Source organism: Hipposideros armiger, unplaced genomic scaffold (assembly GCF_001890085.2).
Source record: "Hipposideros armiger isolate ML-2016 unplaced genomic scaffold, ASM189008v1 scaffold_182, whole genome shotgun sequence".
Classification (NCBI taxonomy): Eukaryota; Metazoa; Chordata; class Mammalia; order Chiroptera; family Hipposideridae; genus Hipposideros; species Hipposideros armiger.
In genome coordinates, this window is record NW_017731532.1 from 1,343,944 (window position 1) to 1,360,068 (window position 16,125).

At 37.5% G+C, this 16,125-nt stretch overlaps 1 protein-coding gene across 7 annotated transcripts in view; it reads left to right on the plus strand.

Annotated features, from left to right (window-relative positions):
- The window catches only part of ATG10 (autophagy related 10), a 338,768-nt gene extending 324,135 nt beyond the window's left edge, over positions 1-14,633 (plus strand). For all 7 annotated transcript variants that reach the window (XM_019652568.1, XM_019652570.1, XM_019652569.1 and 4 more), the window contains 3 exons: positions 13,004-13,101; positions 13,765-13,879; positions 14,193-14,633. In XM_019652568.1, the coding sequence (XP_019508113.1) occupies positions 13,004-13,101; positions 13,765-13,864 (198 nt within the window). In that variant the 3' untranslated portion in view covers positions 13,865-13,879; positions 14,193-14,633. The remainder of the gene's footprint in view (positions 1-13,003; positions 13,102-13,764; positions 13,880-14,192) is intronic.
- The last annotated feature ends 1,492 nt before the right edge of the window (positions 14,634-16,125 follow it).

Genomic DNA, 16,125 nt, shown 5'->3' on the forward strand with positions numbered 1-16,125 from the left:
TAAAGACAAGTAAAAACCTGGAAATAAAATATTTTTAATGTTTCAACAACTTACATGAGAGAAGGGGTTATCTGTTTATGTATCACTGTGTTCTCACCTTTGACCCCATGCATGGCTCACAGTGATGGTTGAATGAATGAAAAGGATCAGTGTTCTCAAAAGGTCTTGAAAAGCTAATATAAATTAATGAGAAAACCCTTATAAAAACCTCACAAATAGTCAAGCCAACATTTCACCTTGGGCTTATCCTTGGCTCTTTCCTTTTTCTCATACAGTATATCAAATCCCTTAGCAAATCTTGTTGGCTCTACTTTCAAAATAAACCCCAAATCCGACCATTCCCCGCCCACCCCAACCCCTCCGTCCCTACTGCTGTCACCTAGCACAAGCCACTATCATGTCATGTCTGGGCTACTCCCATGCCTCCTAGCTGCGCTGTCTACTTCCTATATCATACTTTCTTCTACAGTACCAAGAGTAGTATTTTAAAATGTAAATCAGAATATGTCGCTTCTTTGTTCAGAATCCTCCGAAGTCTTCCCATCACACTCAGGATAAAATTCCAAATCTTTTCCATGCCTTACAAGGCCCTACGTGGTCTTGCCCCTTGGTTGCCCCTGCAGTCTAACTCCCGACACTATTCCCCTTCATTTCACCTGTCCTCCCTGATCTTGCTGCTGTTCTCTGAGCACTCCAAGCATTCGCCCTCACAAGGGTCTTAGGAACTTTGTATTTGTCATTCCCAAGCCAAAAAGTTTCATTTTGCAAAGAGCTACATGGCTTATTCTTCACTTGATCAGCTCTCTGCTCAAATGTTATCTCTGCACAGAGGTCTTCCCTTACCAGCTTACCTCAAAATAACCTAAAATAGCACTCCCCATCATTCCTATATATTAAAATGTTTGCTCTCTTCCCCTTACTATGTATAGAACATATAAAAAGAGAAAGAAAAATATTCCAAACTAATCCCTAAACACAAAGCTATCCTTATGTGAGTATGGAGTTGGAACCCTCTTCTCCCCTCTCACCACTTAGGTACTAGACAGAAGCATATGTAAACTTCTATGAAGGGATGATACACTTTTAACACTAAGCCTCAAAGAATTACCATATTTATAGCCCTACTATTACATCATAATTAAAAAGTACAGAACTCATAACAAGCCATTAAGAGTGAGGGCCAGGAGAGACAACACACTACTATCAAACCCTCAAATTCATATATTGAAATTTTTCATTGCAAAAGTATAAAATAAATATGTTGAAAATACTTTTAAAAATGGAAGAAAATACTGAAAATATGATATACGAAGAAGAGGCTATAAAAATAATCAGGCAAATTTAAGAAATAATCAAATAGAACTTTTAGAAAATATATAATGAGAAGGCCTAGACTAAAAAGCAGATACAGTAAAAGAGAGCATTGATGTATTAAAAGACGAATTTGAAGGAATTATAAACATTAGCAAAACTTGAGAAAAAGGTGGGCGATATAGCAGGGTAAGAGATATAAGGGAGAGAGGACAAACATGTCTAACAGGAGCTGCAGAAGAAGAAAACAGAGTGAATGAAGAAGAGCCAATATTTAAAGAGTGGATACTGAGAATTTTTCAGGATTGTTGAAAGGACACTGACATTTAGATTCCAGAAACTCAGTGACTCCCAAGCAGGATAAGTGAAAAGAAATCCAAACCTAGATGCATTATAGTAAAATACCAAAGAGAAAGAGACGATCTCAAAAGAAATGACAGATTGATATTTGACTTCCAAACAGAAAAAAAAATGAAAGACAAAATAAAATGGGATAATATAATCAAAGTGCTGAGAGAACATAATTATAACCTAAAGTTTTTTACCTACAAAAACTTCTTTTTCAAAAATGAGGGCAAAATAAAGCATTCACAATATGAGACCATTCAATACCTACAGATCTTTGTTAAGGGGTATTCTAAAGGATATATTTCAAGAAAATGATCCTAGAATAAATATGTGAGATACAGGAAAAAATGGTAAGCAAAACAAATAGTGAAGTGTGAGTAAATCTCAATGAAAACTGAGTCACAAAAGACTAATAATATCTAATTTATGAGGTTAAAAACAAAACATACAATTGAAATACTGGACAACAATAGTACAGAAATCAGGAAGAGGTGATCAGAGTTAAATATCCTAAGGTACTTGGGTTGTTTAGGAAAAAGGTTAAAATATTGAGTAACTGTGGATGTTATTAAGTAAAATAATACTTAAAAATTGTGGGATAACTGCTAAAAGTTTAGAAATACAACATGTACTATTCAAACTAATTAAGAGGAAAAACAATGAGAAAAAAATTTTTGAGCCTACCTTTAGTCAATCCAAAAGAAAACAGCAGAGGAGGAAAAAAGGAAACCAAAAGAAGAAACATTAAAAATAGGATGAGTAAAAAGTCTAAAATAAAATAGAAGAAATGAAGTCAAATTATATCAGGAATCATAAAACCTGTAAATGAAATAAACATTCCACTTAAGAGACAGATTGTAAAGGTAGATGTCTTTAAACGTCCATCTATGTTCTTTTTACAGGAAATACCTCAAACATAAGGACACAAAAAAATGGAAAAGCAAATAATTTGTTTTAAATGCTTAAGTAAATAGAAAGCTGGTGTGGTTATATTAATATCAGATAAAAGTCCTTTTTTGACAGAAAACAATCAGAGATAAGTGTGATCACTTCATATTAAAACTTCATTCTCTAGGAAGATGTACTTCTGTGCATTTAAATAACACAGCTTCAGGATATATAAAGGAAAAATTGACAAGCTACAAGCAGAAATGGGCAAATTATCATAGGGGAGAGCTGAACTTCACAGAATTGGTAGATGAAGCAGATACAGATAGAGAAGACGTGGACAACACAAGTGCCTTGCTTAACCTGGTGACACATGGGAAGCACTGTAGCCAACAACTGAAGATTACATAATCTTTATGCATATTCTTTTAAGCACCCATGGAACATTAAAAAAAAATTAAGAATGACACAATAAATCCAAACAAAATATATGCAGAAAAACAATAAAAATAAGTACTGAAATCAGTAAAACAGAAGACCGAGAAACTTAGAGAAGATCAACAAAAAAACACCTATGGCAGGGAGTGACACGTAGTGGGCACCCGGTAAATGTCTGTTCAGTGAATAAAAAGCAACAGACAGCTACAAATGTGTGTGTCTAAAAAGGTCTGAAAGGAAATTCACCAAAAAGTGATTAAATCTGATTTGGGGAGTTTTAGGTTATCCTGCTTTTATTTTTTGTTCTGTTCTAGATGTGCTGAACTCTCTGTATGTATTGCTCATATAATTTTATGAAAATACCTCATTTTGAAGTAAAAGGTATATATTTGAAGAGTTGGACTAGAGAGGATTAAAGCCAGGGGATATCCTTGACACCAACTCTGGTCTCAGGGTGAGGAGGTGCAGTGTAAGAGTTTGGACTTAAAGGTGCTTTGCCCCTCACTACATAGTCATAGATGACTTTAAGCATAATCTCTTTGAACCTGTTCTCCAAAGTGGCAATAAGAAAGTCTTCATCAAAGAATTATTTGGATAGGTGATCCCGTGCAAAACACATACTGCAGTCCCTCGTACCATATATGTTCAATAGCCATTTTCCTTTCCCTGCTTGCAGGGTAGCGGGGGGGCAGGATGAGGGAGATAACCCCTCTCCATTTCTAAGGAATGTGCCCAGAGTGGAAGGCAAATTTGATCAGTCTGGAATGTGAAACTGGATGAAAGCTTAGTACATGAAATTATATTTGTGCTCTCCTGGAGAGACAAGAATATTAAGAAACGAACCAAGTAACTCATCATATTTATTAGAAGCAAGAATAAAGGTACAGTATTATCATTTCCTTATGATAGTCATATCTAATAGTTCTGAAACCAATTCACAGTATTCATGTCAGACTTATTTTATGAGACATTTAACCATTGCTAAATTAAATTTCATAAGAGAATGTGCCTATATAACTCCTCTGGAGTTACGGAGATAGAAATCTGACCCATCATTTCTATTTTCACGGAAAACCATTTAGCAGAACTTTGTTCCAGTAGAAGTGTTTATTGAGTTGTAAGCCCAGCACAGTTCATTGGCTGCATGTATTTCCACACTGACATTTTTCTCAGCACAGATTTGCATCAGTTCATTAGTACTGACAGCAGATGGTAGCACTTTCACACAAATTTACCTTCCGAACTGATCTAAGAAATGTCACTAAAAAAATCCTGACAGTTTTGATGTGCTTCCATTTCTGAAAATGGTATGTTAAACAAATAAGTTGTAGGATTTTAGATATTTTTTGAATTCCAGGACATAATTCCTAAACCAACTAACGACAGCTTTCATGTCTGATTCCGGCTGTCTGAAGGAGAAAGGGGAAAATACAGATAATCTTCCTTGATTGCATAAGCCTTAACAAATCTCCATTGCAGAAAAAATGGCTTTTGGAAAACATTATCCAGATTGATTGTCTACGTTGATCAAATGCTTCAAATTATTTAAAAATTTTTTCCACTTTAATTTGAATACAAATTGTTTGGCTTGCAGGATCAGCTGATTAAAAGAGACTGAAAAAATCGTATTGGCTCAGGCTGCAAAGCTAATTCTGCTACTGCTCCGGCACTAAGATATTCATTGATAAAACTGACCACATTTTAAAATCAGAGATACTTTGCTTTTAGTAAAAGTTAAATCATTATCAAAATATAAGACAAGAAGACCTAATATTTGCTAAGTGAATGAATGAGGGAATACATGAATTCTAATCACACCAGGCAAACTTTTTATTTTTCTATATTATATAACCATTATTGTATTCTTAATAGCTCAAGGCCTGCATTCAGTAGCCTTATATACTTGGAAACAAGGATTTGAATATTTTTAAAATAATTTTTCATGTGTATTTAAAAAGTAACTAATGATTTGGTTAGTTTGCCACAACTAAGGGAAACTGATACATTTGAGATAGCATTGAGTGTTGACTGCATATAGTTTATTACTGCATACATGTAATTAATTATTGGATGCCTTTGACATGTTGCTAGAAGAGTTGTCATGATTAACAACGTACTTAAAGGGTTTATTAAACAACAAAAAGCTTTGGGATTCCAATTGCTCTCAAAAACAACACTCTTACTAACATCCTAACAATAGGAAAAAAAAAAGTTAATACTGATTAATTTAACTGAAATATAGCAATTTTGTTCAATATATTTCTACTTCCCTTTCCTGTGTGCTATTATTGTCATATATATTACACCTATATATGTTATAAACCCAACACTGCAGTATTAAAAATTTTGTTTATAAAAATCTTATGTCTACTAAGGTAATTAAGAGAAGAAAAACACTTAACTCATCTTTTGTATTTACCGTTTATGATGCTTTTTATTCTTTTTTAAACATTTTTTTAGCTGAACCATCCTGCCACCTGTTGGCAGCTCAGCTCGGGCCGGGCATCGAACTGCTGTTGCTGAGCTTGCACTCTTGAGCAAGCTCTTAACCAACTGAGCCACTTGGCAGCCGCTTTTTATTCTTTCCTGTGGATTGAGTTACCCTCCAGTATTATTGCCTGAAGGACTTACTTTAGTATATCTTATAAGGCAGGTCTACTAGCAAGAAATTCTTTCAGTCTTTTTCCCTGGGCATATGTTTATATTACCTTCATTTTTTGAAGGATAGTTTTGCTGGTGATAGAATTCTTGGTTGACAGCTCTGGGGTTTTTTCCTCTGGGACTTTGGATATGTCCTTCTGCTGCCTTCTGGACTGATGAGAAGACAGTCATTATTGTACTGTTTTTCCTTTTTATGTGATGAGCCATCTGTTTCTTGCTACTTATAAGATTTTTCTCCTTGTCTTGGTTTTCAGCCATTTGACAATGATGTGTCTAGATGTGGCTTTTTTTGTTCGTTTCTACTTAGGGTTTGTTGAGCTTCTTGTATCTGTACATTAATTTTTTTAATCAAAGTTTAGAAATTTTCAGACAGTATTTTTTCAAATATTTTGGCTGCCCCTTCACTCTGTCCTCTCTTCCCAGACTCCTATTACGTGTATGTTGGTACACTTAGTATTGCCCCATACGTCTCTGAGGCCCTGTTCATTTTTCTTTATTTTTTTCTTTCATTCAGATTGAATAATTTCTACTAATAGATTTTCAAGTACACTAATTCTTTTTACTGCCATCTCATATCTACTTAACCTATCTAGTGATTTTTTTTTTCTGTGTTGTACTTTTCAACTCTAGAATTTCCATTTGGTTCTTTTTGTAGTTTGTATTCCTTGATTGAGAGTACCTATTTGCAGAATCATGTCATAATTTTTCCCTTTTAACTCTAAACTTTTCTTTAGTGTTGCAAACATATTTATAATATTGGGTTGTTGGAAAAGTCATGACGCAGTTTTGCAATGAAAAACATAGAAAAAATACATTATGACTTTTCCGACAAACCAGTAGCTGCTTTGAATTCTTTGTAAATCCAGTATCTGGACCCACACAGAGTGAGTTTTTATTAATAACTCTTTTTCCCTTAGTATGCATCACACTTTTTTGTTTTTTTCCATGCCTCAAGTTTCTCTGAAAGCTAGACATTTTACATAACATATAGTTGCAATTGTGGAGGCCAATATTTTTCCCTGAGTTGTCTTTTTGTTGTTGTTGTTGTTGCTGTTGTTTTTTGTTTGTTTTAGTAACTGTCCTTGGCTTTATCTGCAGAATTTGCCTCCCTGTAAGTGTGGCCATTAATGTCTTGCTGTTTTGTTTTTCATTTCGATTTTCATGTTTAACCTGGCTTCCTATGTCTGCAGAGTTCAAGTGGGCACCAGCTTTTACTTTGTGTCAGGTCTTCTTGTGTCTCCCCTGCACATGTGTGTAGCTCCCCATCAGCCAGGGGTGCTGGAGAACTTAGATAGCCCTTCTACAACTGTCTTGTCTCCAGGACCTTCTCATTAAATTTCTGATTGGTTTGCTGCTTGTTTCAGCTGGAATTACAACATCTGCCTAGCAGAGCTACAGTTTTTCCTTTTCATTTAGTACTAATTTTGGTATTTTTATTGCCAACACCACTGGGCAGTAGTTTTCACTCTCTGCTGGAAATGAAGTCAGCCCCACTGGAAGCACAGCCACTGCTTCTCAAGGACAGCTCCCCTCTGGTAAAACTTACCCATTGATTGGATGGGTAGAGGTGGTTGAGATTATGGGAGTATTCTAGTCCAGAAGGCTGCAGACTCTCTTTGTGTCTAACTTGAAGTTCTAGCAGCTTTTCATGAATTAAACACTTCTCAAATTTTTTATTTGCCTTTGGTTGATCTTTATAGCCCAGAAGTAGTTGCTATTTTGGCAGGTTTTTTTTTTTCAGTTTTATTATTTTTTTTTCAAGGAGAAGATTTGCTGACCTCTACATTCTGCTACAGCTGGAAGTCTACTCCTATTGTTATCTATGTATAAAACTTTTTTTTAAAAGATTATACAACTATGTCTTAGATTACACAAAATAATCCCTATTTTAAGCTGATCAACATAGCATAGCTTGGCCCTTTAAAATCAAAAGCATCTTTGAAAGTAATATGATTTTTATTTTAAAATCCAATTTAAACTTTTGAATTTTACAGACAGTCATTTATTTTAATATAGTATGTCTAATTAGAGACATGAATTCTCAACATAGTAAAGGATAAAAATTTTTAAGTTTTTTTTTTTTTTTACAGGAAGCCAAACCTGCATCGAAGAAATGTCCAAGCTGTTCTAAAAAAACTTTTAAGGCTTGAAAGTCTCTATTATTTATTTATTTATTTTTTAAAAAAGGTGTTTCACATGAGCATTACCATGCATTTTATTTTATTAGAGCATACCCTTAAATATTAATGCTTTTATGACTAATATAACTATTGTTTGAGGAAAAGTGAATATTAAAATGTTGTAGATTACTGAAGTGTTTTTCAAGTGCCTGAGTTTTTAATTTAAATTATTTTCCATTAATTTTTTCTGAATCCTAATATATTGATAGTTCTAATTTTCATATACATATATACCTAGACTCCTTACTAAGACCTTTTTTGCCTTTTGTTATAATAAGCTGTCAAATGTTTTTAAACATTTAGACATTAGTCAGTGATATTTTTAACCATGCTACATAACTTTATATGAGCTTTCTCTTTTTAGATATTGAAATTGGGCTTTATTATAGGGAACCATAGACCTTATTCTGGATGTTGGCGTGCTATTACCCTTGTCTATTTAGATTCAGTGGGTTGAATAATAATACCCAACTAACTGCTTATTATGTGTCAGGCACTGTTTTCAACACTTTTCTGGCATTTTCTCATTGAAAATCACAATCAGTCTATGAGTAGATGCTATCATTCATTCCAAGTGTCATATAAGGAAAAAGAGATATAAAGTGGTCAAGTAGTTTGCCCAAAAGTTCACAGCTACTAAGAACTGGAGCAGGACTTCACTCTGAATAGTCTTAACTGCAGAGCCCATGCCTGTTCTTGCTGTATACGAGGTCAGACAATTAAGTTAGTGAACTCATCCTAGAAAAAGCTCTACATACATCATTGCTGAAGTACTCCCCTTGGGAAGCTGTGCACTGATGCCAGCACCTAGTCCACCCTTCAAAGTAATTTTGGAACTCTTTTTCTGGAATGGCCATCATCGTATGACCCTTGATGTCCTGAATGTCATCAAAATGTCTTCCTTTCAATATTTCCTTTATCTTCAGATAAAGAAAGAAGTCACTGGGGGCCAGATCAGGTGAGTAGTGAGGGTGTTCCAATACAGTTATTTGTTTACTGGCTAAAAACTCCCTCACAGACAGTGCCATGTGAGCTGGTACATTGTTGTGATGCAAGAGCCATGAATTGTTGACGAAAAGTTCAGGTTGTCTTAACTTTTTCACGCAGCCTCTTTAGCACTTCCAAATAGCAAATTTGGTTAACTGTTTGTCCAGTTGGTACAAATTCATAATGAATAATCCCTCTGATATTAAAAAAAGGTTAGCAACATCATCACAACAAGTTTGCAAACTTAATTGTCAGACTTCGTAGACTGAACAGAAGATGACTTGCAGATGTAAAGTCCAATTCTTTACTCAACAGCATCAAATGAGCAGAGCTGTATATCTGCCTAGAAAAAGGCCCTCCGAACTGTGAGTGTGCATGTATCTCTTGGATGTATGTTCTACTTCAATATGGTTTTTCTTTGAGGTCTTGTAAAGGTTAGGTCAGAGGACTGTAAGGAAGAAGCAAGGTCGTGCATGACTCTATGATGAAGCCATTCCTCATGAGAGTCACCAAGTCCTCAAGGAAACTGAACTGTGACAGGTTAAGATTCTTGGAGGACACTCTTGGGTGGTTGTGAGTGCTTCCATCCACCATGTAGACCAGGAAGGGAAGACCCAGCCAAGGTCTTTTCCTAGTGTCCCACATGACTCAAATGGGCCTGGGAGCCCCAGTATTGTAACATCTGGCTCTTCAAGAGTCCTATTGCTTTGTGTGTTTGTTATCCTTTCAGTTTTCCCAGGCTTTTAGTACAGTCTTGTTTGAACAGTCCCTTCTACCTCAGCTACGGGCTTGGGCTCAGGTGTTTAAAGCTGGAGGAGTTTCCCCATGGGTTTGAAAGTGGCCATGGTGATCTGCAAGGGATGCCAAGGGAGGAGTGAGTCCTGGAGAGAAGTAGAGACTGCCTGGTTGAGCTGACACTCCCCATGAGGGGTGTTTCCATCTAATGCCATCCTTGGAGGTCTAGGTTGCATTTTGTTAAAGAAGATAACATGTCTTCTCATCAATAAGATGTGATTACAGCTCTTTATTCTTTCCATTGGTTACTACTAAAGTAGTAAAACAAAAATTTTAGACTAAATTTGGCTTTCTAAATCCCAACCCTCCAAACAGTAATTATTTTAGTCCAGGATAATCCTAAAATGTTTTAGCATTTCCTATGCTCACTTTTCCCTTTTCAGTCTTCTGCCTCCCACTCTCTGCATGAGAGGTTTGTTCTTGTCATTCTGAACTATGTTTAAAGATCACTTCTTCCGGAAGGCCTTTCCTTCACCAAACCTAAACATCACCACAACCTCTCCAGAATCACGTTACCCTGTTTTATTTCATTCCTATGTAGACTATCTTGTGTCTTTCTTTGTTTGGTGTGTTTATGAGCTGTCTCTTGCCCTGGAATGTAAGTTCCAGGGATCGGGGACTTTATCTTTGAGATACTGTGACCTCTATAACTATATCCAGAACTATGCCCAGGAGACACATAAGAGATGATTAACAGATATGCATCGAATTAATAAATATTAGTGTAAGGCAGGTAAGGGAAGTCAGAATCAAGTTGACCCAGAGGAGTACCTATAGGAATAGCGCATCTGGGCTGTGACCCTGTGGTCTGGTTAGGGATGGGAAGGAGTGATAGGGAGAGAGCAGGAGAGAGGAGCTCAGACTCTGCTGTAAGAACCAGGCCACTGGGTAGAGACATCTGGAGGTGGCACCTGGGCAGACATACACCAGCCCACACCCAGTGGATAACCCAGCCCTCACCACACATAAAACCCCAAACCTCCACACCCATGTCTCCAGCACAAGAGGAGCTGTCCTCCCATTTCTTGTGAGTGGGTGTGTGCACGTGCAGGCATGCATGTTTGGGGGTAGGCAGATGGAGGTAGCAGAGAAAACCACACATGATTCTTCCCATGAGTAGCTCTGAGTTCTCCTGGGACTGGCTGAGAAGAGGAGAAGAAGCTAGGCAGCCACTAGACCAAATTCATCCTATAGGCTTGTTTTATTTGGCCCACGCTATGTTTAAAAAAAAAATGTGCTGACATTTAAATTTAGGAGGTTTTACATTAAAACCTGGATTTCTAGGTTATTTTGACACATCAGAAGACCCGGCACACTGCACCTGCACTCCCACATGTCACAGTTAGCTGGAGCAGAGCAGCAGGCACAGCCCCAGCGGGCTCGCTCCCTTTCCCCACGGTCCCTGCCACCTGCTGGTGTGTTTACCTGGCCTCTCTCATTCAGGTCACCTGCGTGATCTTTGCAGATACTTGTTTTAGTCTCTTTTGGCTGCCATAACAAAATACTATAGATTAGGTACTTTATAAACAGTAGACACTGATTTCTCACAGTTCTGGGGGCTGGAAACCTGACATCAGGGTACCAGCCCTTTTTCGCGAGGGCCCTCTCCTGGGTCACAGACATCTCACTGTGTCCTCACACGGGGCAATGGGGCAAGCTCACTCCTGGGAGCCTCTTTTTTATTTTTGTTTTTAATTTATTGTTTATTGAAGTATAGTTGCCATACACAGTTATATTCGTTTCAGATGTACAGCCTAGTGATTTGACACTGAGATACCTTATGATGTGATCACCACAGTAAGTCTAGTAACACCTGTCACCATACGAAGTTATTATGCTATTATTGCCTATTTTCCCTGGCCTGCACATTACATTCCCATGACTTATTTATTTTATAACTGAAAGTTTGTACCTCTTATTCCCCTTCACCTTTTTCATCCATCCCCTCCACTCTCCTCCCCTATGGCAACCACCACTTTGTTCTCTGTGTCTATGAATCTGTTTCTGTTTTGTTTTGTTTGTTCATATGTTTTGTTGTTTTAGATTCCACATATTCATGAATTCATACTCCTATGTTCATTTCAGCCTTATTTACAATTTTACAATAGCCCAGATAGGTAAGCAACCTAGATGTCCATCGATAGATGAATGAATAAAGAAGATGGTGTGTGCGTGTGCGTGTGTGTGTGTGTGTGTGTGTGTGTGTAATGGAATATTACTTGGCCATAAAAAGAATGAAATATTGCCATTTGCAATAACATGGATGGACCTAGAGGGCATTATACTAAGTGAAATAAGTTAGAGAAAGACAAATACCACATACTGCATGGAGCCTTTTTTATAAGGTCTTTAGTCTCATTCCTGAGGGCTCCACCTTCATGATGTAATCACCTCCCAGAGGCTTCACCTCTTACCATCACACTGGACATGAGGATTTCAACATATGAATTTTGGAGGATGCAAACATTCATACCATAGCAGTATTTGAATTTGCAGCCTCTGGCATAATGGTTAATACACAGTGTAAATACTCAATAAATTTATCATCAATCATTGTTTTCGTATTGGTAGAATTTGTGCATAGATCACGCACTCCACTGAAACCTTCTAAGGCTCACCTTGGCTTGCCAAATGATGTCCACATCCGTAACCTGGCAGCAGTCTGACCTCTATCTTATATCCAGTCATTCTGTTACAAAGGCAGCGGTGTTCCAACATATGGGCTTTTAACTTATAGAAACAGCCCTATAAGCTTGGGAGAGACAGAAGGAGAGAAACGGAGAAACTCAGAGAGAGGGACAGACCGACAAAACAACTTAAATAATACAAGACATTCTCCTCCTCACCCCACCCCCACCCCCCATTCTACCCACTGAACATGTGCCCGTTGGCACGGAATGCAGTTAGGCCTGAAACAATTAACATGTTGACAAAATTTATGTAAAAGAAAGTGCAAATGATTTTGGTCCCCTTACCACTAACAAAGAAACAAATAAAATGACATTGTTCAGATGGTCAGGCTACTAGTAGGCTTCACAGACATCCTTGAGGAAAAACTGAAGAATAAGTAAAGACCAGAGGGAAACACTAGCTGACAAAGAGTTAGAGGGAACTGATAAAATTTATCTACAGCTTGTATTGTGTAAACAAAGTCATGTGCCCTCCTGTGATTGACTATACTATTTTACCAATGCGTAACTCCTTCTTAGCAATCTCTTCTCATGTTTGGATTATGAATTATATTTCAAAACTGCACTCTATCTGTATCTTAATTTAATAACTTGGAACTTAAAACAAACCTTTATTTTAAAGGAGCAAACCAGATTATGCATTTTAACTTTTTGAAAGTATTATAACTCACACTGGCAATCCTGAACCAATTCTGATTCTTACAGGAGCATCCAATACTCGGGCAGCCCTTTTTTGTACTTCATCCCTGCAAGACAAGTGAATTCATGACTCCTGTGCTAAAGAATTCTCGGAAAATCAATAGGTACGAAACACCATCAAGATACATTGGCTTTTACTCTTATTTTAAAAGTGTAAATCTTTTTATGTGACTCTGAAAGCTACGCTAAAAAAGAAATATTCTTTGTAATAATAACAATGGCTAACATTTATTGATTTTTACTGTGTGCTAGGTGCTATTTCTATTTTAAACACATTAATGCATTGGATTTTTATAATGCCCCTATGAGCTAAGTTCTATTATTTTACCCAGTTTACAGAAGAGGAAGCTTAAAGCACAGAGGGGTTAAATGATTCGGCCAAGGTCACACAGCTAGTTAAGGGGTGGAACTGGGATTTGAAAATTGGAAAACCAACCGTTTTGCCTTACAGCCCTACTCTTAATCACTGCACTCTATTACCTTAGCCAATGCTATAAATTTTAAGCATAAAATTGGAATCTTTAGGGGAACTCAGGAGTCCCAAAGCCTCCAACTACCTTAATGAGTGACCCTCACATTTTTTTTGGAGCTTGAGCCCTTGTCAAGCAACAGGGCTGACTGACATTTGGAAATGCTGGGATTCTAAGTGGTGGGCACGCATCTTAGAAGAAAGACTCATTTCTTTTATTTTTGGTAACTGATTTTCTACCATTTGTCCAAGTTACAACAGAAACACACAATTGTCTGTATTTTCGCTTGTTTCCCAGGAACGTCAACTACATCACATCTTGGCTAAGCTTTGTAGGGCCAGTCGTTGGGCTGAATCTGCCTCTGAGTTATGCCGGAGCAGCCTCTCAAGATAAATGAAATGGCAATTGACAGGTAAAAAGGAAAACCTCGACTGAATGTTTCACTGTTACAAAAATCCGGGTGTCTCTGTTGCACTTTAATAAGTTGTCCCTGCTGTCCCCACCATATAAGTTTACTTTCATGTTTAATAAGCTGACCACTGACTTGCTTCTTTTGGTTTTCCAGCCAACCAGCACCCGATCATTTAGGAAGCATTTCACTTCGCTATATGTAACATTCACACAACCACAGGACAGGGTGGTTTTATTTTAGAATTGATATTCATGAAACAAGTCTGTTAACCTTCCTTTATTCTCTTGGCTTTTGTTTTGTTCTTATTCTTCAGGTTCTTTCATTGAGCGAAAGAGCATAGAAATCGCAGCATGAAGAATGCTGGAAGTTTACGTGGCCCACCCTGGTTTTAAGAGGACCAATACTGTGAATTTTCAGCTCACCAAGACATGGATTTTTGATGTGGATTTTTTTTTTCCCCCTTGGAAACAAATGTCTGCAGCAACTGATACACCATGCGTTTGAAGAAACACCTCAAAGACACAAATCAATATAAATAGCAAAAAGTTAATGTAACATGATAATAGAAATACTGACATCATAGGGCCCTTCCAGGCCATTCTTTCATGTCTCTGAGACTTGTCTTCTTCATCTTTAATATGAGAATAACAAGCTACCTCAATAGAGTTGCTGTGAGAACTACATGAGATCATTAATACATGAGAAAATATTGTAAAGTATTATACAAATGTTCATTAAATGCTCACCTTTCTTATGTTTGACTGTTATTCACCCAGTCTGTCAATAAGTTGACTAGCCAGTAAAGTATGAAGATGAGCCTAATCTGGAAGAATTTTTGGTTTGGGGTTGCTTGTTTCATTTTTCATTTTAACTTGCTAAGGGCTGAAATTAAAAGAAAAAATGTAACTGGTTCTTTAGAGCATCTAGATTAGTGCCTGTCAGTAAGGGATGCACTTTGGAATCACCTGAGAATCTTTTACAAGCACAAGTGCTGGGTACCACCTTCTGAAGCAGCCTCTCTGGTGTCACCCTGATGCGCCAGGTCCTGGAGAACCTCTGGTCTGGATGCGCCTTTAGTGTGGCATTTATTTGTATTGTTTCGTCTCCCAACAGGCTTTGTCCAATTCTATGTATAACTGCGGCCAAGTGGACTGACTCGTAGCATTTGTCTGGGCATTGCCCCTGAGACCCCCAGATAGTAAGGAAGTCCAGGAGGCATCTGTTCTCAAGGTGGCCCCCTGGGGTAGGCTGTAGGGTGAAGGGATTATCTGCTGGGGGATCCAAGAGGACCACGACAGCACTTCCAGTCTGTAGGTTAAGGGCTGACCTCTCACAGAGGGAGTGGAAGTAAACGCAGGGTTAATTCTAACTGCTAGAAAAGCTAAAAGTAAATTTTAAAATGCTGAGCTGCACATATTCATGCTGGGATGAGAGCTGCTTACATGCTTGCTGGGCATTTTGGTATTTACCACTTAACATCTTTTCAACTTCTTGTAAGGGATTTCCCCGCTCACCCCCCACTCTCCCTAATGTAAACACAGATTTCTCAGCAAGTCATTTCTGAAGCCATGTCATTTTGGGGGTTAAAAAAATTACAGTAATGTTTAATCTGGATTATGTACTTGTTTGGAAATACTAGTTATCTTTTGCTAACAGATTCTGAGATGATACTCTTCTATCAGTTTGGGGCCAGTGTGTTGTTTTGTTTAAAGTTTAAAATAATTTTTTGCTTTTTTTGCTCTGATTGATGAAGACCGGAAAATTCATCAGTGGCAGAAAAAAGTTCTGAAACGCTCCTTGTAGGTTGTGGAGACCTCCCTTCCCAGATAGATCCCTCTCCTCAGGCAGCTGTTTCTTTTCAGAATTGTTTTCCCTAAAAAAACTTATAATTTTTGGTTGATAAAATTTTTCATTTTTAAAAATGCTGTTATATAACAGGCTGTTATCCCAACAGTTATAAAACATTAGAAAAAAAATTTTTGTTTTGTCAAAGTAACACTTCTTTTCTGGAATCTGAGGATTTTCCCTCCGGGTTTCCTCTCCAGCTAACACAACGAAAAACGCCTTCAACTCAGAAATGAGGCTGTTTAAATCTGCTACCAGCCAGTGTCCTACACTCTGCTTTTTGTGTGACCTTGGAAAAAAATGGCTTCAACTTTTTTGGCCCTCAGTTTTTCTCGTTTGCAAAATGAGGAAGTTTGGCTGTGTGACTTGTGACGGGGGCCCACTCCAATTCTGAGAAATAG